Source organism: Candoia aspera, chromosome 2, assembly GCF_035149785.1.
Source record: "Candoia aspera isolate rCanAsp1 chromosome 2, rCanAsp1.hap2, whole genome shotgun sequence".
Classification (NCBI taxonomy): domain Eukaryota; kingdom Metazoa; phylum Chordata; class Lepidosauria; order Squamata; family Boidae; genus Candoia; species Candoia aspera.
This window is the reverse complement of record NC_086154.1, coordinates 16,470,256-16,495,042: the sequence shown is the minus strand read 5'-3', so window position 1 is coordinate 16,495,042 and position 24,787 is coordinate 16,470,256. Positions and strand designations below refer to the sequence as shown.

The following is a 24,787-nucleotide window of genomic DNA, read 5'->3' as shown; positions in this document are numbered from 1 at the left end:
GTACACTTTATTTTAAAAACAAAATAATTTCTAAGATATTCCCCTCCGGGCAGTTGATGGGGGGAAAGAAGAATCCGGTTCAGCCATTTTTAATTTAGAAATCAAAATCTTGCTTTTGTCGCTCTGCAACGTTTTGAGGAGAAAAGCGGCCCTTCCCAAGAGGTGCCGTTCGTCCTCCCTATTCCCTGCTTCCTCTGTCCAGCTTTGTGCCGCTTCTTTTACTCTTAAACTTTTTTTCTCTCAGGACCCCTTCCCACTTTTCAAAATTATGGAGGACCCCAAAAGAGCTTCTGTTTGTATGGGTTATATTTATCATATTAAAAATTAACATTGATGCAGTTGCTGCTGCTACACTTCTCATAATTGATGTGATTTTAATATATTATTTTTCAACACAGGCTGGCAAACACTTTTGATTTCGCAGAGCCCTGAGAGGGTCTTGGGGGAGGCCCGGGGGTCCTTGGACCACACTGTTATTACCTGGAATTTTAGGCTTCATTATTAGCTATCTAATAAACGTGATAGTAGCATTTTAGCACGGCATCCATGCCTTGTTTTGAAGTTCAGGAAACCATGTTTTCCTTTTACCCAAATCCCTTTCTTTCTTTTACTTGCAAAAACTAGCCTTTTCAGCAACTAAACAATAGTGTACTCTGAAAGTCCCTGAATACACTTGCAAGTTTCTAGGCAACACTGTTTTATGCTGCCCTATATGACTTGGAAGAAAGTTACTGGAATTTTTAACTCCACAAAAGATGTTTTGGTGTGATAACCAGATTTCCCAAGTCCCTGGGGAAAAGTAAATGCAGATTATAGGGGGGAAAACTCAGTTTACTAAATGAGGTTGCAGGGCAATTAACATCTTGGACTAGGCTGCCTTGAGGATTGTTTGATAGAAAATCTTTTAACTATATGAAAGCAGCAACTCTAAATAAAAACACTTTTCTTAACACTGGTGGGTTGGTGTTTTTTTTTTTGCTTGTGCTGGTGGGTTTTGGCCACCAGAGAGATCTTGGCATTCGCATAATACCAAAATCAAATAAAAAGAAAGGGGATAACTGTTTCTATTATTTTTTTTAAAAAATACAATTCTAAGGAGGTATAGTAGTAGCCAAAGCTGCTTTTAGGAAAACGAGTACTGTGGAAATCTGACAAGGTTCTTTATTAACTAGCCTTAAAACTTTTGAAGAAGAACAACTCTATTTTTTAAAATGCCTAGGAATGCAGAGGACTTCTTATCCTATCAGCTTGGATGTTGTTTACCCTCACTAACTAGTCTGTCCGTGTAGACTAAGATGGTTCTGAAGGGCAGATGACAGTTTGTCAGACCAACAGCATACCAGTTCTCATCTCTTCCTGGTCCAAATTATGGTTCATCCAATCTATTATTGTGCTATTAGAAACAATCAATTTCTACATAAGCTTCAGCTTACAGAATGATCTGTGGCTGCTCAGTAGAGGGATATTTACCCTACTGTAAACATTACTCTAAAAATGACCATATTTATCGAAATTTAAACTTACAATTTCAGTTGACTAATGGTCAATGACAAGTTTCATCCCTTGTATTGCACAACACCCTCTCCCTACGCCATGACCTTCTCTGTCCTCCTTCATACTTCAGTATAATTTTTAAACCTTTCTTTCTATCCCTTAATCTGCTTTCCATTCTTTTTGATCCCAAACCACATATTGTTTCTTTCTGCCATTTTTTTCCTATCCTAAACTTATTGTTTCAGATAGGCCTTTGATTATAACTGCTCAAGAAACCATGGGGGGGCAGGTTTTAGGTCAATGAAAAATAATTTGGCCATGTGTTGTTCCTAGTGGGAGTTGAGAAGTAATTCGATGCAAAAATTGTGACCTGTAAAACAAGCAACAAAGAAATAGAAAAACGTATCTAAGCAGCAAATTCAAACCTTTGTTGAAGATAGGTATTTCCAGGCAGATAATTTGAAGTCATTGTGACCCAGGATATCCAAGGATGGATCAAGCATTTATGTAGAAATGCTGACTTCTCTTTAGAGAGCTATTTTGCTGGACCTCCACTACCATTGCCAAGAAACAGTACAATGATCCCTGGAGAATGGAGAATGCTTGATGAGAGAACACTCTGCTTAGTAGAACACCTTTGTGATGAAACATCTCTCCCATTATAATATATTTTTATTTTATTTATTTATTAATTATGCACATTTCTATTACTGACCATCTCCCCGCAAGAGGGGGACTCTCTTATATCTTCTGAAGGTGGCATAAAACAAGATGGACAAGCAGGAAATGTGTTTTGTGTCATGTGCCTAAGCCTATTTGTCTTGCCACAAGCTTTGATTCAATCTGCTATGCATCTTCTGTGTATCAGCCTACAATCAGGGCATATAATTGTAGGTATACATAGGTGGATCAGTCAATGTAGGAGAGAAATTCAGGGAATAAATATAGTAAATGAAAGGATTATGTATTAGTTGTAGCCACATATTGTAATCATTAAATATATTCATCTTAGACACTGCATATTATGCATCTGAGTAAAACAGAACATGTGATTTATCTAATAATCTCTGATACACTTGAAACAGCTCTTTCATTTGAAAAGAAAAATGAGGCAAACTAGGAATAATGTGGGAGTTGGGATTCTTGAATTTTGTTCCCAGTTTCAGATTAGAATCTTATAATGACCCACTAAATAATATCTTATAGTATTGCATAATGGTAATTATTATTACACTGTGCAAAAGACAATATAAACTATTAACTGTTTAATGTATTTATATGCAGCTTTCAAGGCCATACAAAGCAATTTTCATGAATTTATGTGCAATAAGTGTACAGTACAACAAAAAGCAGTGGATAGATGTTACTAAAAAAGCTGTAACTGTTTCTTCAGATCTTTCAAGTTTAAGATAATTCTTCAGAAGCCCTTATGAAGCTCTAGTATTAACTTTCAAGATCATGTAAGAGTTCAGCTTAAACTTTGTGAGCAAAGTTGGACAGGAAAATTTGTTTGAGGCAATGCTATAGATAATGGTTATGTTAAACATGAGTTTCTATAATCAGCTTCTGATTTACTTCTTTTTTACCTACAAGCCTTCATGTTTATCCATACTTTTCTTCGTACAAAATATCCATTATGGAAAAATGGATGGAATAATTGCACAGTAACTTTTTATTCATAATGTTAGGAGACCTCTGCCAACAATTTCTTTCCTGAACTTTTAAGTTTGAAATACAAATGAATCCTAATATAAAATTGCTTGCTCCTTCAAAATGAATTGGTTGGAATGGCTTTTGCTTTCTTAGAGGTGTTTACTATGGTGTAACTAGGTGCAGGATGTAAGATTGGTCTAACTAGTACAAATGCAATTCACATTTTATTTATTTATTTATTTATTTATCATTCAAATTTAATTATAATCCTTTCATTTCTGTCTTTCAGGTACTCATACACAGATATTGTGTGTTTGTGTGTGTGTGTGTGTGTGTATGTGTGTGATATCATTTGGTTTGTTAGTTTTTGCTCTTCTTCGGGTTATTGAAAAATATATGAATGTGAGAAAGTTTATATTGCTGAAAGTGTATGATAAAAGGCATAGGTTTGAATTATGGAAGGTTTTACCATGTATCAAGTTGGAGATTGATTAGTGAATTCAGTATGAGTGGTATATCATATGATGGAAGTAAAGCATGTGTGAGAATAAATCTTAGCCTGCATCAATAGAAATACAGTGTCAAGATCAAGAGAGTTCATTCTTCTCTCTGTTCTGTGTTTGTCAGACCACATGTAGAACATTGCATCCAGTCCTAGGTACCATATTCAGGAAAGACACTGAGGAACTGAAGCGTGTCCAGAGGAGTTTTTCCCCAAGAGGGAAAAACCTATGAGGAACTGTTGGAGGTATTAGGGAATCACAATAGATACTGTACTTTCAAATATCGGAAGGGTAGTCGTGTAAGAGATGGGGTTCCAGAAGACAGGACAAGGAGCAAATTATAAAGATGTAGATTTCAGTTGAACATCAGGAGAAATTGTCTAACGCTAAGAGCTGTTCAACATTAGAATAGCTTCAGGAGGCTGGATGGCCATCTGTCAGGGATACTGTAGTAGTACATTCCTGACTGGGCAGGGGATTTGACTAGATGATCTCCAAAGTCATTTCCAAAACTTACACTGTATGATTCTATGAAATTGAATGTTTTGCAAATGGTTCAAAATTGAGCAGAAAGTAAGACAAAGATATGAGATTGCCCCTTGGTTGTTTAATGTATTTATGGATACATAAATAAGGAATACTTGTTTAGATGTTTGAAATGTACTGTTTGGGGATGTGAAGGTATGGGTAGGGTTTTTTAAAAATGTAGATAGTGCTGTGTTGTTGGATGAGAATGCAAATGATTTCTAGCAAATGTTAGACAGCTTATATGATGCAACAGGGAATATGGATCTGACAATTAAGGTATCCTAGACAGAGGTATTGTTTGGAGAAAAGCAGAGTGAATGACTGTGAGTTCAATTTATATTTTGTTCTAGTCCTGCCTATTTTTTTGCGGGGGGGTCTTACCACTTTGGAGAGCATGTCCCTTGGCCACTCACGTAAAGTGCAGCAGCTCTTGAGATTTCACAGCCCTGCTTTAAAACTGTGACTCCCCCCAGAACTCTCTTTAATATTTTGTCTCTTCCTCCTTTTTTAGACTTATTATGTCGGAAGATTCTTACCCACCAAACTCTGAATACTGATTATTCCAAAAACGATACAATGGTACTGTCTTCAGTGGCACAGCTGAGTGTGCCAATCAACAGCAGTCTGAAACTGCAGGTACCAGAGGAGTAGGAGATTATCCTTCCATTTCTAAAATGTACGTCCAGGCTCCTTGGCTCTGTTCTACTTTCCCTGTATCCAGCTGAAGCTGCACATTCTTTTTCCACATAACCCTTGAGTCACTTCCTGCTCTAATTAAGTCTGAAGGTTAAACCACTGAGCTCATTTTAGGTCTAATTTCAGTAAAATGTACGGCGATCGTGCCATCAGTGTTATTTTACCCACTATCCCATGCTGTTACAAGTGACTTTTTCCATTCATACATAATAAATTGGATTAGCCAATTGACACCATTAGCATATTATGTTAGCTTTGCCTTGCCATTTCACTCATAGTGTCTCAAAGAAACATGGGAACTGTAGCTTTATGGGAACCTACAAAGAATTCAGGAAATGAGATTGCTGTTAAAATTCCAGTGCAGAATTCCCAGGGAGAAGGCATGTCGAAAACAAGCATTTAACCCTGTGGTGTGTGTATGCTTTGTTTGAACACAAGAAAAAAAATAACTTACCGCACTGAATAATATTTGGCTGGGATCATGGTTATGTGCTGAAGATGCAAAAGAGGATACCACCTATGTCACAACTTGGGGTGGGGAAAAAAGCACAATTATAGTTTGTCCTTGTCGACATGATTCAGGAAATTTTCATACACGATTATAGTTTGAAGAAGCCTTTCATCTATATCTTTGGTCTTGTCTCTGACTAAAATTCACCCTGAATCAGACCATTGCCATCTTTTTTTCTTTATTTGAAATACTAATCTCTCTCCTTTTGTCACCCTACAGACCAAAGGACTATGTAATAACAACACAGATTGCATCTGCAGTCCAGTATCCAGAAACTCACAAACCATGTTGGAATAGTAACAGTAGGGGACAATATACTGTATCCCCATAATGTGGTAGGAGTTAAGTGCAACTTGGAATTTGAACCAATGAAATATCAGCTTAGCTTCGGCTTCAGGGGAAATGTTTTCTAACGTTTCCTCTGGAGCAGCAGGGCAGATGGTTTCCCACTGGTGGAAGCTTTCACCAAGTTTGCCTCCTGGCTCTGGGGATTTCACCCTTTGCTCTTGTAATCAAGGTACCACGATGCCTTGACACCATCACTTCCAACTTTCCAGTTGCCCTGGGAGGGGGCTTTGTGGCTTCCCCCAGAGCATCTGGTTCCTGGAAAAGTTAACAGGAGGATGAGGATGAGGATGGGTAATGGCCGGTTGCCCTTTTTTGCTCCCTGCCATTGGCCATGTGGAGAGAATACTGCCTGGCAACATGGGAAAATGAAAAACAAAGAGTGGGGACATTCTGTGCAAATCTGCCAAAACAAGTCTGATGGGCAAGAATGGTGCTGTGTGGGAGTGCCCTGGATCGGCTAATAAGAACAATGGGTCCTCTTTGACCTAACAATGCAGAGGCATGGATGGTTTGTTAGCATGTGCAACACATTCTGCACCTCCCACATTTTCCACATTCCTCTCATTGGATATTCTGGTTATGCTACTGGAAAGCTGGTCTGGGAAGTGCTGTTATCAGTCTGGCCTCCAAATCCTCTTAAACACCCTCCTTAGTTATTGGTACTACAAATATTTGCATGGCTTTTTGCGTGGCTGTTACATCTGTTTTCTGCCTCAGTGCCAGTCTCTTGCTGAACCTCACTTTTTCCTTGCTGACCTTGCTGAACCTGACTGTTTCTGAGCCTGTGGATGAATGCTTTGAAATTAGATTTCCAAATTGTTTAATTACTTGGAAGTTACTAACTGAACTCACTGACCCAATGGTTTACTGAGTTAACTCAGTGTTTTAGATTCACACAGCACACTGAACTGTGAACCAATGACATGGTCAGTGTACCCAGGACAACTTGGCTACAGTGTGGTTGGCTATTTTGTACTTCTGAGCAACAGAAGCATCCTTGGTACAGAGGGAGTCAAGATAGCACCTGCACCTGCATGACTGAAGCCCCACCCCTTTCTGACCTGCTTTGCAGACACAACGGATGTAAAAAAGGGGTGGGGTTTCAATCAGACGGTCATGCCTGACAGTTTGACTTTTTTGGCTCCCTGCAGATGGCCCTGTACCCATGCTGCCATTGACCCCTTCTTTTACCTTCTGTGGACAGCCATTCTTATAGGAACAAAAAAATTTATAATATACCCCCATTGAACAGAAACAGAGGTAAAAATGACATAAAGCCTATACCCTCAATATATATCATGATATATTATTTATTTATTTATTTATTAAATTTCTCTGCCGCCCATCTCGTGTACGACTCTTGTTGTATTATAGACATTCTTTACCCTTTAAGTATTGCTTTCCTATTATTTTTCACAATAGCTTTGGGGCCCTGGAGTTCAATGCAAGACTCAGGCCGATAGAACAAGAATTGCCGATCTTCCCATCAAGGCATACCCACTTACTACTGAAGGTCAGCTAGGGTGCCCCACAGACTCATTCATTAGATAATCAAAGGGCCCAGGGAGCCTAACGTATATGGGCATTGAGAAGCTTGCTTGTTGTATCCATGTCTAATAGTGATGCAGCATTTTTAAGGCTGTGGGCAATACTTTGCCTGAGGTGGTATGCTGGAAGTGCACTTCAAAAAGTAGGTGGAGGCAGGAAAAAGGAACTGAAGGGTCAAAGTAAAATAAATAAATAAATTTAAATTTGATTAAAACACAGGTAATGTGATTTAAAAAGGTAAAAGAGGCATCAAGCTCAACTCAATTCCTGGTAACTATAGGTGCATCCATGTTTTTTTGGGGCGGGGCAACAGTATGGATTTCACCATTACATTTTTCCAGAATATATTTTTGATTTCCCAGTCTAGTTTCCAGTCCTGGGATTTCCTGGTGATCTTCCATCCAGTAGTAATCAGGCCTGACCCTGCCTCATTTTTTGAAATCAGCTAGGTGCTGTCATATGCTGTGATAAGCAATGCTCGCGGTTCCCTGTATTTAACAGTTTCTCCTTTGTGCTACGGAGCGGCAACTGTGTGAGGGAGTTAGAGGGCTCATCCAACTTTTGCAGGGGTTCAAACTGTGTACTTCTGCTTTATAAGCTGTATTCTGTTCTTGCCTCCTTCCAGGTTATTAAAACCCACGGTATTGGGGATTTGAAACTCTGGTGGAGGCAGAATAATAAAACAAATACATTATCCCAAAGGCAGCATTCTGATTTCTCTGGGGACTCACTGCCTGAGAATTATGCAAACATAAATCGAAAGTATACTAGCATCCCTTCTGGATGTCTCAAGAACAAACAAAAATACTGGGAATTCGCGATAGTAATTGCAATGAATGCAACAAAGAAAAAAAGAATTACTCTAAGTTTCTCCTTTAATATGCATAAAACATTCCAAATGTGCCCAATCCCAGTTCCCAAAGTCTGCCTGTTCTGGCCCATCCCAAGAAGCCTATGATGGGATGGGTTTACTAGGAATTTAGAATAATTTCATGTGCTGACACTCACCCCTCCCTAGAAAGGAACAGGATTAAGAGTCAGCTCATCAGCAAGAAGGGAAAGTGCTCTTCAGTCAGAAATAATGACAACACAACACTTGCTTCTTGAAATATAATTAAGTTTTTTTGGACCAGCAATGCAACTATGAAAAAAGTGGATAATTCAAAAAAGGGCTGAAGACAGAATTGCTTGCATGGTGATGCAATTATCCAAATCATTAGCATGTTATTGCTGCCTTTTTTAAATCACTTCTGCTGCTTTTATAGATCATCTCTCTAGTTTTTATTGATGGTTTTTATTATTTGCATTTCTTTCAGTTGTAATCTTCCCCATACTGATGCTTTCTTAATGTGGCAGATGACAAACTCCTGCCAATATGGAGTGCTGGAGTAAGCCCCAGATTTAGCCAGTGTAACTCTTGGCCTAATTTCAGAAACTTTCTGCATGTAATACCTCTCAACATGATACGGTCATGGTTTTCCTGGATGGGTCTTCATCTGAGGAAGAGGAAGAAGAGAAACTAAGGCACTAGGGAGACTTGATCCTGTGAAACTGAACCTCTCAACTCCTGGTTCTGCAGCCACTAAGTCTGACCTTAAGGCTGCATTAGAAATGCGGCCACGCAACCTGTAAAGTGTTCCCGGTGCATAAAGATCCAAAGGGCAGAGAAGGGAGTGGTGATGCTAGATCACTTGGAAGAATCCAATGAGGCTAGTAGCATACAGGGGAATTAAGATCCCCTTGGTAAAAAGTGATTACTCCTAAACATCTTGCTTTCTGCAGCTAGCTACCATCAGCATCAGCTGAATCTGGATCAGGGACCAGGAATTTCCTGTATTTGAGCTTCAGCCTGAAGGCACTCAGGTGCTGGAGTAACATCTGTGACAGGCCAGATCGACACTTTCTGCTTGCCCCATCACCCCATGGGCCACCCACGGTTTCTTGAGCATAGGAACAGAAGATGTGGTCCTCCATTCTCTCTCACCCCACCACAAACGTACCCCCTGCCTGTGGCTTGAAGTTCTGCTTCGAAACTGCTGCTCTTTGGACAGATGGTCTGCACTGTGTCCATCCAATCTGGGCATCTCCAGCTCCAGCTTATTACAGCTCCTGGAACACCTCCTCCCCTTCAGCATCTGGTTACTGTCCTGTGCAGCCATTTCATCCTCGGCTGCCAGGCTGTTATCTTCACTGCTGGTTATGTTTTAATTATTTTGCAATTGATCCAACAATGGCCCATTAAGTCAATGAACTTTCCTCACCCTGTGTTTTCCCACCATGTCTGGGAGCTGATGCCTCCAATTCAATCCTTACATCTCCCAGTGGGTGACTTGTGAGTTCTGCCCAGGCGGAGTGAAATAAGCCCGCAAAATTTCCCTTTTCTTCCTTTTTCTTTCCTCATAAGTTGCAATGTAGATATATTGGGATTGTAGCTTCCAAGTTTCAATGAATGCTGCTGTGCTTTAATTCTCCCTTCTCCCTACGAAGTCTGCGTGGACCTACAGTGGGACACAGGAATGAAGGAACATGTTCCCTTTGTTTTATTGTGGTACCAAAGCAATAGTGGTACAATAAAGGAGGGGAAAAGACAGAAAGGGTTTATAGCAGTGCTGAAGGAGACAATCCGGGAAAGCTGTCTAGAGCAGCGTTTCTCAACTTTGAAAACTTTCCGTTGTGTGGACTTCAACTCCCAGAATTCCCAGGCTGGCTGGGGAATTCTGGGAGTTGAAGTCCACACATCTTGAAGTTGCCAAAGTTGAGAAACAATGCTCTAGAGGCATTCAGGCCTGGCTGTGGTCCAGAATGAACATCGACCCAGCGCCTCTGAGGTCCCATAAGGAGGCAACATTTAAGGGAGGGGACCTGGAGCGCACCCACACCATTGTTCCCTTCGGATTTGTCTAACGTAACTGATGTTCCCAGTGTTTATTTGCGTCAATGCACTTTGATTTCCAGATAGTAAATTTGTTTTTGTTTCACCCTGATGTGCAGATATCAGATAAGTACCGCCACTCAGAGCTGTCAGCAGCATACAAGCCCAGCAAACAAACAAACGAGACAATTGTTCTACTATTGAATGTTTCTTGTAATGCTGTCTTTGGATTCTTTGACTACTGTATGTGACAGGATGGATATTATGTCCCTTTCTGGTGACAGAAGGAGGATGAGGGAGGAGGACAGTGGAATGAAAGAGATGGCTAAAAAGATGGGCGTCATGCTTTTTGGCATTGGCCCCAGTCAAGTCTGGGCTTGGCCATGCCTATCATTTTTGAGATGTAGCCTTTGACAGAGCATGTTTCAGAGCATGCAGGTCTTGGGAAGAAAAAAAAAAGTTCCCTGCTTTGGATGCATAACCTCATGTTCATGGATTTATGTTTTGATTCTACCTTTACAAGGAATGCTGCATTGCCTTGGCTGATGACTGACTAGAAAAACTCTGTGCCTATGAAAATGAGTAGAGAACCTTTTTTAAAATGGTATTTTAAAAATCCTTCTTCCCCTGCTAATATCTTCTCTTAAAGTCTCAGGAGCAGCTTCAGGGAACCACACTGGCATTCAAATGAATGCCATCCAGCTACTGTATATATAAAGCTGATTTTGCTCACTTTGTTTATAGCTAGTTCATTTGCCACTTGTAAGAGGTATTGTGTGCACCAGCCTATTCATCTCTTAATTTAGTAAACTTTATATCAGTGACTATTTACCAATGTCTAAAATAAACAAGTTCCTTCTTTCTCAACTGGGCATCCTCCCAGCTGTGTTGAAAGAGCAACCCCCGAGTAGGGAAGGCTGAGCTAGGCTGCAAATAACCCTAACTATAAATTTCCAGTCTAATTGTAATGGTAGTGGGGGGTGGGGTGGATTTAGTCTTTCAGTAAATCTACCCAGCCCTGCAGGCAATATCCCATCAATGCCCAGCCAGATCTAATTAAAAGTCATTACAGGAACATGCAGGTTCTCCCCAGGCTTAAGAGGACAATGATGAAAAAGAATGAAGAGAGAACATCAGACACTCTTTGAAGAAGTTGAGACAGATGGGAAAAATGATCAAGATGATCTTTGGACAAGTTCCCTTTTTAAAAAGATCATTCCAGGATCTTTGGTTTCTTGAGAACCATGACTCAAAGAAAATACTTTCTGCATCCATATTGCTTCTTCTGTAAAAGGCTAGTGAACAGACTACAGCAGTGTTTCTCAACCATAGCAACTTTAAGACGCTGGCTGGGAAATCCTGGGAGTTGAAGTCTAGACTTTTTAAAATTGCTGAGGTTGAGAAACACTGAACTAGAGTGCTACCTCTGCTAGGGATTTAGTGTGTCATCTACCATCTCCCAGCCACAGTAAAGGCTTCCTATTGCCTCAAAGATGTTGGAGTGGCACTAGAAGATGCGGTAACTGCTAGTGGTTTAATGTCTTGTAAATGTTATTTTGGAGATACATAAATGTGATGTGAAATCTTGCGCCCACTACTGCAAAATAATAATAGTAATTAATAATTTATTAAACTTGTATGCAGCCCAACTCTCAACGACCCTGGGTGGCATACAAGTTTAATAATAATAATAATAATAATATAAACCCAACAGCTCAAGTGGTTTTATAAGGGGTTGCCTTTGAGGATGACTCAAAAGCTATCATGGGTGCAAAATGTAGCAACCGTATGGCAGTGGGTGAAAACTTGTACCGCCTTACTATCCCTGTAGTTGCGGGAACTGCTTCCAAGTACTATTCCAAGTGCTAGTTTAACTCTTAATGTCCTACATGGCTTGCCTCCTCAATGTTTTGGGAACTGCCCATTCTGTACACTTATCCTGGGCAGTGGTGCTCAACATTCCCACATACAGGAAGTCAGAGGAATTGGGGGCCTAGAAACAACCTGTTTCCGTGGTGGCTTCCAGCTTGGTGGCACCTGTTCTGGAATCCTTCTGGAAAGCTGTAGAGATGGAGCTTTTGCACAGAGGCTATTTTGCTTAACCGTTGTTGCCATTGCATTAAGCTTGGTGCCTATGGATGCATGTATTGATTAATGCTTTTATTTTTCTGGATGTTTTTTCCTTTTCATTGCATTTAAACCACCAGGAGTCAATAATAATAGAAGTAATTATTAAATGAACAAACATGGAGTTCTTATGCTGAGGCTGCCTTTCTCCTTTCTAGTCCTTCTATCAGTAGTCTAGGGTCTTAGGGATGGGGGTAGAGGGCTATTACACACTGTTTCTAATTTATTTAGAGTTGACCCTTTATTTAACAATAATGTCGTATGAACTGTTATTATGGATCTAAGCTGTTTCTATTGCGCCTGTTCCGTGCTTATTTACAGATTAGTAGTTCTATTTTTTCACAAAATTGGCCAGTGGTTTTTTTAATTTTTAATTTTTCTCTCTGTATCATTTATCTTAGCTTCTTTTCCTTTCCCTATTTTATTTTCTCAAGGGCCTCTCTCCCCAAAGTTTATTCTTTATTTGCCTTAGTAGGATGCAAACCATCTCCCACTTCATCACAGGTGGAGGAATATCATTTCAGGTTGGGTGGGTGAATTGGCAGGTGCTGAAGAAGCTCACCACCCCCATTCTTTTTCCCAGTCTTCCCTGGCAAATGGCGTCATGATGGCCAGAAGTAATATTTAAAGATCGAGCCCCCTTTATGCATCTCCTTATGGCAACATTGCTGAAAGATGGGCAACACAACTGTACTATTACCCCTAAAATAGGTGCATCCTGGTCAAAATATCAAAACCCTAAAACTTCTGCAACTTCAGACCCTACCCCCTCCATACGTATAATAGTATGTGGGAAAAACCTTGGGAGACAGGGCAAAGAGACGCAGCCAAGGGAACAGTCAGATAAAAGGCAACTTAGCCTGCAGCAGGAATGTGGGCGGGGCAAGAGGCTCAGAAGGGACCCTCCCTAGTTTTGGGGCTGTAAAGGGGACGGGGCGGGGCGGGGGAGGTACACTTTCAGACTTGCAAGATTCTGCTAATGTAACCTTACAGTAAAATAGAATTAGCTCATCTGGCCGTGTTTCCTGTCTGGTCTACCTCTCAAGGCTAGCAATATGTAATGTGGGCCTTGCTGTCTTTTTGTGGCCTTCTCCAGCATCTAATTAATTAATTAAGGTTTCATAATCCAGGGCAGCTTTTCTCAACTGTTTGACCCCAGAGGAACCCTTGAAATATTTTTCAGGCCTGGGGGAACCTCTGCACATTGAGGCTCAAATAGAGGCCAGAAGCTACAAAATTATCATATGCGTTTCATGGGTAGGCCTGTCTATATGCATTAACTGGGTTCTTAAAGTAAAATAAAGAATGCACCTTACCTCTTTAATGTGAAGCTGCCCACATTTGAAATAATTTTTTAAATATAGTGTGGTCTCCCAGGGAACCCCTTAGGGCTCCACGGAACCCTGGTTGAGAAACCCCGCTCCAGGGGATTATATTTGGTACAGAAATGTCCTCCCCCAAAAGTTAGGCACAGTGAGGCAAGTTAAGGTGGCTCTTGCACCCCCACCCCACCCCACCCCAAAGGGCGGGGCTGCACCTCTTGTATCCACCCAAGACGCAAAGCTAGTTTGTCGCATGCCTTTTCCGGCCTGTATTTCTTACATCCGGTGCCTGATTTAAGGCTCGCCTCAAGTCATAGAAAATGCCTTTAGGAGGGCTTGGTTGTATCTCCCCATCCCCGATTCATGGGACGGTTGTGAGAACTGTGGAGACAATACCTGAGAATCACATTGCACACCTGATCTTCTATAAATGTTCACCCTTCTTCCAACACTCACACCTCATTCTTAAAGAGGAGAAGAAAACCTAACAAACTCTGCCAGGTTTGAATGAATCTCGGACCATTTCCATCTCAGAGGTGGATAGTTTTTCACCAGGTGAGCATGCCCTTTTTGGCAGAACAGGCAAGGGCTGTGGTAGGGGTTGCTCTAATAGAGGAAGGATGGATTTCTGTGCGTTGTTTTTGCTTCTGTTGTAGGAACTTAAAAAAAAAGTATGCTAAACACATGAAAACTCACACTTCTTTTGGCTTTGTGTTTGAACATCAGGAGGAAACCTTGCATCTCTAATTCGATGATTTGTCTGTAGCAAAAAAGAGGTTTGGGGCCATAGGTTATCCATTCCAGCTCTAGTTTAAAGCAGTGAAAAACTGCATACAAGTAGTCCTTGCTTAATGACCACAAGTGGGACCGGAATTTTGGTGGCTAAGCAAAGTGGTCATTAAGTGAATCCAACCCAATTTTACGACCTTTTTTGTGGCAGCCATTAAGTGAATCACTGTGGGCGTTAAGTAAACCATGTGGTCGTTAAGTGAACCATGTGGTTCCCCATTGATTTTGCTTGCCAGAAGCTAGCCAGGAAGGTCAAAAATGGTGATCACGTGACCACAGGACGTTGTGATGGTCATAAATGCAAACCAGTTGCCAAGTGCCCAAACCGTGATCACGTGACTGTGGGGACGCTGTGATGGTCATAAGTGTGAGGACCAGTCTTAAGTATTTTCAGCACCATCATAAGTCCGAACAGTCACTAAACAAATGGTTGTTAAGTGAGGACTACCTGTAATAAGGTTCCCATCCCTCATTTCCTCCACCCTCAAAAGTCTTGAAATTCAGCCGGGTTGCATCCTTTCACAGCTCTGCAATCTAAAAATCCCATAAAACCCCCAATGTGAAAGGAGTTTTAGTGTCAATCCACAGCTTTGGGAAGCAGGATGTAAAGCCTAATGTTAAAGGAAAGGTGAGGGAAAGGTGTGGCGGTTGTGGTAAATTTAGCACAATGAGTGTTGCTGTCCTGTAATTCCATTCCTTCTGTTGAGAAGGAAAGGTGATTGGCTACAGTCCTTTCATCATTCCAGGCTTGTCTTGCCAAATTCCCAGTAGGAGGATGTTTCCTAAAGGTTGTAACTGCTCTGTTGAAACAGTAGAGACTGGCACTCCCAGGCAGGTGATAGCAAGATACCACACCTAGAAATCTGGGAAATCCAGCCCTGGATCCCAGCAGCAAAGATATAAGCTGCCCCCTTCAGAGTGTCTGGAGCAAGTGGGTTCCATATGTGAGCCTGGCTTGAGACTCATAAAGCAGCAGGGTTTTGCATTTGCTCAAGCCAGAAGGATGAAGGTCAGCTTGGGCAGGATGCCCTTCAAAGGAAGCCTGGTCTTTGTCTTGGCGGTGACTCTACTTTTCCCAGGTAAGTAAAGGATGGGTGACATCAGAGCAGAAAAAGAACAGAACATCAAGAAAAACGTGAAGGTACTGCAGAACCCAGGAAAGTCCTTTTTGGTAGCCAGAAATTAGGAGTAGTCCAGTAGCACCTTTTCAGACAAATGTATTTTATTAAAAGACCTACGCTTACAGTGAAAGTAAAAAAAAAAAGTAAAGAAAATAGGCAAGCCTCATGTGGCACAGAGTGGTAGGCGGCAGTATCGCAACCAAAACTCTCCCCACAACCCGAGTTTGATCCCAGCGGAAGCTGGATTCTCTCTTGGGTAGCCGGTTCAGGTCGACTCAGCCCTCCATCCTTCCAAGCTTGCTGGGGAAGGTGACGACTGGGGAAGGCAATGGCAAACCACCCCACTATAGTCTGCTAAGAAAACGTCATGAAAGCCGTGTCCCCCCAAAGGATCAGACATGACTTGGTGCTTGCATGGGGGACCTTTCACCATCAAGCTTACCGTAGTTTAGGGAAAGTATGATGGCTATTTAATTGTATTAGAAATAAATATAGATATATATTTGCAGTAGATAAGTATATATAGAATTGTAACTGATTAATGTTGTGATGATATATTTCATATTTTTATTTTACTTTTTCTATTATACTTTTCTCACTTTTTAAAGCACCTGTTATGGGTTTTTTTTTGATAATGTATGTATCTTCATGTGTTTTTTTTTTCTTTTTCTGTTATTATCTAAAAAAGCAATAAAAAATAATTTTAAAAAGATATAAGCTTTGGTGAGCTGTGGCTCACTTCATCAGATGCATGATTTTAAATCCTACAGCAGTTTAACCACTCCATGCGTCTGATGGAGTCAGCTACAGTTCACCAAAGCTTATGTCTTGTTCATTAGTCTGAAAAGGTGTTACCAGACTCTTTCTGATTTTTAGGAAGCAGGGTAATTTGTTAGGAGAATTAAGACTGAATTTATAGAAAGCCTAGAAGATATTCTAGAACTTATAAAACCCAAGAAGAGATCCACTGAGAAAAAGGATAAAACATTATTTGGTTTTTGACAGTGGCCACTTCAGCATTTTATTCTTTTCTTATATTAAGTATCATACCACCTAAGGTTTAGCAATGCATAGAATCACCTCAGCCTTTTCTTTAGTAAATGCTGACCTGCTGAGCTGAAATTGATTCGTGTTTAACTTGAATTTGATGGTTGACAGGCCGCTTCTAAGGACCAGAAAATTGGTACAATGTGAGAGAAAGGTTCTAGAATGTAAGAACCCTGTAGGGAAGGTAGGCTAAGACAGACTGATTGCTCTAAGGCTATTTTGGGTTTCTTTGCTGAAAAAATGATCAGAACAATTTAAATAGGAGAGATATAAGCATGTGTGTATGGATTGTTGAGTTGCTCAGTCTGGAGTTAAAATGAAATTTGGGTTGGATCAAGTCTTTGTTGATCAAGTCTTCCTAGTCCATTAAGAGACTTTCCAGTGTGCATTTGTGTGTGTGTGTTGTGTAATGATCAATGGGTAGTTTGGATATGGTGATCAGATTAAAATCTCCACTCCATCATGCAGTTCAGTTTTCTGGATGATCTTGGACAAACCAGCATCTCCCAGGGTAAGCCACCGTATGTAGCAGCAGCCTGAGGTTTCCCTGTGCTCTTCTTTTGTGCAGCAATGCACACATGGCTCAGAAAGAAAGGGAAAGCAGACAGGTTGTGATAATAATCCCCTTTACTTTACTCAACCCTGCCACAAAGCTAGAGCCATTATTATTTGAAAAGCTGGCATTAGCGATCTGATGGACCAACTCCTGTCAGTCTTAACAGTCAGGACAAGTGGCAAGGGATTGTGTGAGTTGTAATCTAGAACAGGATCCCTCAAGGGTCTGCTGGCTGGGGAATTCTGGGAGTTGAAGTCCACACACCTTAGAGTTGCCAAGGTTGAGGAACCCTGATCTAGAACATCTAGAGACCAGCAGATTGTCAATCTCTGTTGTAAATTCTTTTTTGTACCCAGAGCTGTTTTATAGAAATTATTGACGATATTTTTTCCCTGAGCTGATCTGGAGTTTTGGAAAGAAAGGAATACAGCAGCAAATCCTAGATGGGGACTTCTGGGGTCTGTTGGATATCCACACAGCATCTGTCTTGAAAACAGAAAGTCAGGATGGGCAGAGCTGTACCCTTCCTTCTCCCTTCCTGGTTGCCCAGATGGTCCTTATTTATTATTTGATGAACGCTGGCTGGGGGATTCTGGGAGTTGAAGTCCACATACCTTAAAGCTGCCAAGTTGAAAAATGCTGCTATAATGAAGCGTTTTCCAGACTGGCACCACAAGCTGGACTAAAATGGGGCTGACTTCCTTGGAATTTGGGACGTCATGCGAAGGTAGTAATTGAGTTCAATAGGCTTGAACTATCAGAACATCTGTACAATACTGGGCCCTGGGATGGTGGTGGTTGGCAGGCTGGTGGACACTGGATGTTCTGAGAACATATTGTGGTCTTCCCTATTGCAAAAGCACCTGCTGCGGTGAGGCAGCCAGCCACACTCCATCCATTTGTCGGGAGCCAAAGCGGTGAGGTGGCTCCTTCCCCACAACTCCCTCCAGCCCTCCAGGATGCCGTCTGCCATCTTGGCTTACGCTTGGTCTTCTGGTAGGCAGCCACACCTCCAAAACATCTTATTTGGCTTCACTCCCAGCAACCATCCCATTCTCTAAGAATGCCTGGGGCACCCTACTAGGTAGAGGCTGAGGCTTTGAAGCAGGCCAACCCTTTATTCATTTTAATTTAAAAAAATCTTAGGCACTTTATTGCCTGCTCCTGAGGTGTATTACTTATTGTTCTTTTTAAGATTCCTATCCCACTTTTCCTAGGAGCTCTACGTGGTGTGCATAGTCTCTCTGTTCCTATTTTTTCCTTGCCTAGATCCTGGGTCAGCCGACTCCTTATCTGAACCGCAAGCCTGCCATCTTAGCTGAGACCAGATGCAGCTATTTTTCCACCACCCTTGGCTTTTGACTCCATTTGCCTCCAGGGTTCCAGTCCCACCTCAGTCACAGAAGCTCATTGGGTGATTCTGGACCATCCTCTCTCTCTCAGACCAGCCTACGTTGCAGGGGAAAATTAGGTCTTGTACTATGCTTAGATAAAAGTGCATACCAAATAATAATAATAATAAAAAACACCTTAAACCAGCCTTTCTCAACCTTTTGACCCTGGAGGAACCCTTGAAATGTTTCTCAGGCCTTGGGGAAGCCCTGCACATTCAGGCTCAAATATAGGCCAGAAGTTACAAAATTATTATATTCGTTTCATGGGTAGGCCTGTATACAGTATATGCCTTAACAGTGTTCTTAAACTAAAAATAAAGAATACAACTTACCACTTTAATGTGAAGTTGCCCAGATTTGAAGTAATTTTTTAAATCAATTGTGATCTCCCAGGGAACCCCTAGGGACCTCTCACAGAACCCTGGTTGAGAAACCCTGCCTTAAACTATGCTTTCTGCAGTTGTCCAACTTGAGCATAAATATATTTTGTGGTTAGAGGAAATCCTAAATTCACAGATAGAAGAATGTCAGGTTAGGAAGCTAGAATGGTCTCTTCTCCCTTCGGTGTCTAAATATCCCATGCTCTTTGTCCTAGGCCATCTTGGACAGATGGTCTGCACTGTGTCCATCCAATCTGGGCATCTCCAGCTTATTACAGCTCCTGGAACACCTCCTCCCCTTCAGCATCTGGTTACTGTCCTGTGCAGCCATTTCATCCTCGGCTGCCAGGCTGTTATCTTCACTGCTGGTTATGTTTTAATTATTTTGCAATTGATCCAACAATGGCCCATTAAGTCAATGAACTTTCCTCACCCTGTGTTTTCCCACCATGTCTGGGAGCTGATGCCTCCAATTCAATCCTTACATCTCCCAGTGGGTGACTTGTGAGTTCTGCCCAGGCGGAGTGAAATAAGCCCGCAAAATTTCCCTTTTCTTCCTTTTTCTTTCCTCATAAGTTGCAATGTAGATATATTGGGATTGTAGCTTCCAAGTTTCAATGAATGCTGCTGTGCTTTAATTCTCCCTTCTCCCTACGAAGTCTGCGTGGACCTACAGTGGGACACAGGAATGAAGGAACATGTTCCCTTTGTTTTATTGTGGTACCAAAGCAATAGTGGTACAATAAAGGAGGGGAAAAGACAGAAAGGGTTTATAGCAGTGTTGAAGGAGACAATCCGGGAAAGCTGTCTAGAGCAGCGTTTCTCAACTTTGAAAACTTTCCGTTGTGTGGACTTCGACTCCCAGAATTCCCAGGCTGGCTGGGGAATTCTGGGAGTTGAAGTCCACACATCTTGAAGTTGCCAAAGTTGAGAAACAATGCTCTAGAGGCATTCAGGCCTGGCTGTGGTCCAGAATGAACACCAACCCAGCGCCTCTGAGGTCCCATCAGGAGGCAACATTTAAGGGAGGGGACCTGGAGCGCACCCACACCATTGTTCCCTTCGGATTTGTCTAACGTAACTGATGTTCCCAGTGTTTATCTGCGTCAATGCACTTTGATTTCCAGATAGTAAATTTGTTTTTGTTTCACCCTGATGTGCAGATATCAGATAAGTACCGCCACTCAGAGCTGTCAGCAGCATACAAGCCCAGCAAACAAACAAACGAGACAATTGTTCTACTATTGAATCTACTACCTCTGCCAAAAAAAAAATGCTAGAAACAGAACACATATTCAGTGTATGGAATATTAGATTTTCAGGTTCAAAATGGCTTAGAAGCAGATTTTTCATTCCCTTCTGTCTAGATCAGTGTTTCTCAACCTTGGCAACTTGAAGAAGTGTGGACTTCAACTCCCAGAATTCCCCAGCCAGCATAGTCCACACATCTTCAAATTGCCATGGTTGAGAAACACTGGCCTAGATGTTTTGGATTTGATGTTATAAAATGGGCAAGTTAAAAACCAAAGTACAATCCTTTGCTTATACTCTGATTGATGGGCTCTTGCTTCATGATGCCAAAATTTCTGTCAGCAGTGCCAAAAGGAATTCCTGGGTGCTGAGTTTCCCCCGAGGAAGATGGGCTAAAAGGGACAAACAAGTTAATTGGTTTCAGGGCGGGGCCTGATAGGTTTATAAGTGACACTTACTAGAAAAGATATTTACAGAGGATCTTCTCTGAGGCTGAGGTGAACTTTAGAACATGGGAGATAGAAGCAGATTCTTTTCAAGCCTAACAAAACTAGATTTTAAACATTCCTACATGGCTTCCTTCTATTAAATCGGTCATAAATAAAACATTGCTCATATGCCCTTTAAGACTAACTCAGCTACTTGACTTCAGTTTTACAATGCACCCTATCCAAGCGTGTTTGCTTTCAGAGTTAACCTACCATAATAGTAAATGGCAGGAAGCTTTCTTTTTCTTTCATCACCATCTGTGGAATCCCTAAATGCAATTCAGCATGAAATACAAAATAAACTAAGCGCTGTTGATGTATCTGTTGATGTATGTGTTAGAGATTAATGGCAGAGATAGAGATTTTTTTGCTCTAACTCCTTACCGGTTGAAGTTCGGCAAAATTGTTTGTAAGTCCTGCTTCAAATTCACTAAGAAAACGTTTTCTGAATGGTGGTAATTCCAGATCATCCTTTTGCTAAGCTGGACGGGAAGTTCTCTAAAACCAGTTTAAACAATTGATTACAAACAATATACTCCCTTGTCTGCTTTGTTATTCTCTTTCCAGCCTGCCCAAATCAAGGGTTTTTGAGATGGGTTTGACTACACATCCTATCATCCCCACTCAGCAGGAATGTAGTTAGAGATTTATTTTTCCTAGTTCTGTTCTTATTTTATGCCATTATTGTTACCAAAGCATGACTCTAATTAGTTTTGGAAAAGGTTGTTAGATAACATATTTGTAGTCAAAGCATACAAATGCCAAAGCAAGTACAGGTAGTCTTGATTTAGCAACTGTCTCATTTAGTGACCGTTCACTGTTAGGATGGTGATGAAAAGTAACTTTGCAACCAGCCCTTGCATTTACAACCTTGCAAGTCTAAAACAAAGGAAAGCTGAAGTACAATCATAAGCAGAGTTACGGTTTCACTTAGCGACAGCTTTGCTTAACAACCAAGTTGCCGGTCCCAATTGTCCCAATATTTTCCACCACCTATGTGGACAGTTTGTATATTATTATTACATATCTTGCTAATTACGCCCTGTTATTTCTGGTCTACGTTGGTATGTGTCCTACTTTATGGTTTTAAGCAGATGTGATATAAAACTGCTGCCTTATTTTTTTGATTAGGGTTCTGTGCATTTTACTGTGCATTTCTGATGAGGGTTCTGTAAAACTTTATGGTAAGCACAAACTGAACTTGTAAAACTGTGTCTTTGCCATGGAATGCTCTGCCTGTTGAATCACACAGCACACAACACTCCCATTTCTTTAATTACTTGTTTCAGTGAATCTCCCTTTCCCCTGCAAGAAGTGGTACTCCAAGCAGCCTTTAATATTCACACAACGAGCCCATTTTGAGCAGGTATAACTCCCCCAGCAAGGTGACGTGAGCATAGAGAAAGCTGCTGCTTATTTTTTTCCCATGAAAGGCGCACAATTCCTTCCAGAAAATGTGACAACAGCACTGCGATTATGTGGCTAGCCATGTCGTTTAGTGGACAGAGAGTCTTCTTTCCTGAAAAGCATGTAGGAATCATTCCAAAGGATTGGTAAGGATCGTATTAAACTGAGATGTAGAACTGGCCAAGTTCCATCCTTGCCTGTTGGGGGCTTCCTCTTAAGAATTGTGAACATCTCCATCCTCTCTCTCCCCCAGCCTATGTTTCCTGTTTGCTAAACGAGAATAGCAATAATCGGTTTGATAGAAAAGGTATTAGGCTAGCCCAGTATTGCTCCACCTCAGCCACTTTAAGAGTGTGGAATTCTGGGAGCTGAAGTCCACACACCTTAGAGTTGCCAAGGTTGAGGAACCCTGATCTAGAACATCTAGAGACCAGCAGATTGTCAATCTCTGTTGTAAATTCTTTTTTGTACCCAGAGCTGTTTTATAGAAATTATTGACAAGATTTTTTCCCTGAGCTGATCTGGAGTTTTGGAAAGAAAGGAATACAGCAGCAAATCCTAGATGGGGACTTCTGGGGTCTGTTGGATATCCACAAAGCATCTGTCTTGAAAACAGAAAGTCAGGATGGGCAGAGCTGTACCCTTCCTTCTCCCTTCCTGGTTGCCCAGATGGTCCTTATTTATTATTTGATGAACGCTGGCTGGGGGATTCTGGGAGTTGAAGTCCACATATCTTAAAGCTGCCAAGTTGAAAAATGAAGTCCACATACCTCTTAAAGTTGCTGAGGTTGAGAAACACTGGATTAGAAGGATGAAGAAGGATCATCTTCTCTGCTGTCCTAAGCAACTACTAGGAGTAGTTGGTTGGTGTGTGGGCTGCTTCCTAGAGCATCAACAAGAACAGCCTGCTTAACTGGAGAGGCAACGTACCTTGGAATAAATCTCCTGGGACTTTGCCATTTGTTTGCTTGAAGGTCAGCAGAATTAATCCTGCTTTGTGTCATGAAGAGTCTTGAGGGAAAAAGTTCTGTCTGAAGTCACATTTCGGCTCGAGTGTGGATGTAAAAGACTCTGACACCAATTTAATGGACTGAATTTGTGGGTTCCTCCCTGCTGGATGTAACCAGCAGAAATGCAGCATCGTGAAGGGTGGGCTGCTTTCTTGCTTTCTGTATCAATCTGTAGAAAAAAATAGGGAAAGAAGAGAAAATACTGAAAGCTGTATACAAATAGATTACTACTTTATACTGAGAAAAGGGCTTATGCTGTGGACATTTTCATTTAAGACCCTGCATTATGAACATTTATATGTCAGACAACGAAATTAGGGTGATTTGCATTTTTTTAAAAAAAGGTTCTTGCACAATTTATATTAACAGTTACACAAATTAGGGAAACATCAGTACAAAGCTTCCATATGACAGGAGATGACACAAATGGTGATATTTCCTATTCAACAGCTATTGGGTCAGAATATTCTACAAATGAGAATTTTTACAGGCTCATAATAGGCAAGTGACACTGAATTGTTGGTTGCTTGGTTTATAGGTCTACCACTTTCTAATATTTCTCTTTTATGATTCCTCTCAGATGTGATATCCATGAGCATTCGAATACCTGTTGAGACAACTGTTGCTGTTACCCCAACTGTGGCCAGTGGATCAGAAGAAGAGGTTCTTGAAAAGGAAGACCCTTTAGATAAATACAACCTCAAATCTGATGAGTTGGAAATCGATTCCAATGAGGAGAGCTTGACTGAACTTGATTCCTGGGATAATGTTGGAACTATTATACCAGGCCAAGAAGAATTGGACTTCCCACAAGATAACAGAACAGGGGAATACAATAAGGAGCAAGAAGCTAGTTTGTGGGGATTTTTAAACACACCAGAAGCCAGTATCACCAAAGATGAAAATCTGAAGACGACTGCAGATGAGGAGGAAGATTCTCTTGCCCTATTAAGTCTCCTTGTTAAAAGAGCTCTTGAAGATGATGATGGGGCTAATGAACCAGAAGCCCTCAATGAAGATGAGGAGGAGAGTGAACCTGAAGCAGAGGCCATAGATGAGGATGACTTTTCTTTCTCTGATTTGCCCAAGATTTTTGAGTCTTTAATAAAGGCTTTCTCTGGCTCTCCAGGGTCTGAGCCTCCTCCGCCAGAGGATTTCTTCTCTTGGTTCCCTTCTCTAAAGGAGCTTCTGGATCCCACAAAGGAGGAGCCTGCTTCAGTTACCAGTTCACCAAGAAACAGCATCACGCAGCCAGAAAGAAGGTCTGGTCTCCCTACTCCATTGGAGCCAGCTCTGCAAATGGCCCCGGCCTTCGCATCTGCGCAACCAGATGAATCAGAGAACCTCCCCTCCCTCTCAAATTTCTCTATTGCTTCTATTATTCCAACTTTCCCTACCGACTCCACCCCCTCAAATGAGTGAGCATTTTCTCTCAGATGTCCCAGACTCTGAAGAGAGATTTGATTAATCAGGAATATGTAAGCTTACTTTTTCCTCCTCTTCCTGGAGATTGAGACAATAAAGATGCCGGTTAAGGAAGATTTTTGGGTGGGGGAAGAACATCATCCCCGATCTTTTGTTTTTGCTTTTAAAGGGGTTTGAACAAAGCACAATAGATGCTTTTAATGTGACTTTTTTTTTTTTTGGAAGGGAAAGGGAATGTGATCTTGTATGCATAGCAATCCTTTGAATTTTCTTTCCACTAAAGTTGGAAATGCCCCTTTGATGAGTACTGTTATGAC

General features: G+C 41.3%; 1 protein-coding gene and 1 long non-coding RNA gene across 2 annotated transcripts in view; both read left to right on the top strand.

Annotated features, from left to right (window-relative positions):
- The first annotated feature begins 516 nt into the window (after nt 1-516).
- Nucleotides 517-24,787, top strand: part of LOC134492206 (uncharacterized) — a 313,653-nt gene continuing 289,382 nt past the window's right edge. Inside the window, exon 1 of the long non-coding RNA XR_010067399.1 lies at nt 517-646. This is a non-coding gene — a long non-coding RNA (uncharacterized LOC134492206). The remainder of the gene's footprint in view (nt 647-24,787) is intronic.
- On the top strand, nt 15,360-24,765 carry LOC134492205 (uncharacterized). Its single transcript, XM_063296395.1, has 2 exons — nt 15,360-15,470; nt 23,626-24,765. The coding sequence occupies exons 1-2, from the start codon at nt 15,395-15,397 to the stop codon at nt 24,465-24,467; spliced, it is 918 nt and encodes a 305-aa protein (XP_063152465.1). The 5' UTR covers nt 15,360-15,394; the 3' UTR covers nt 24,468-24,765.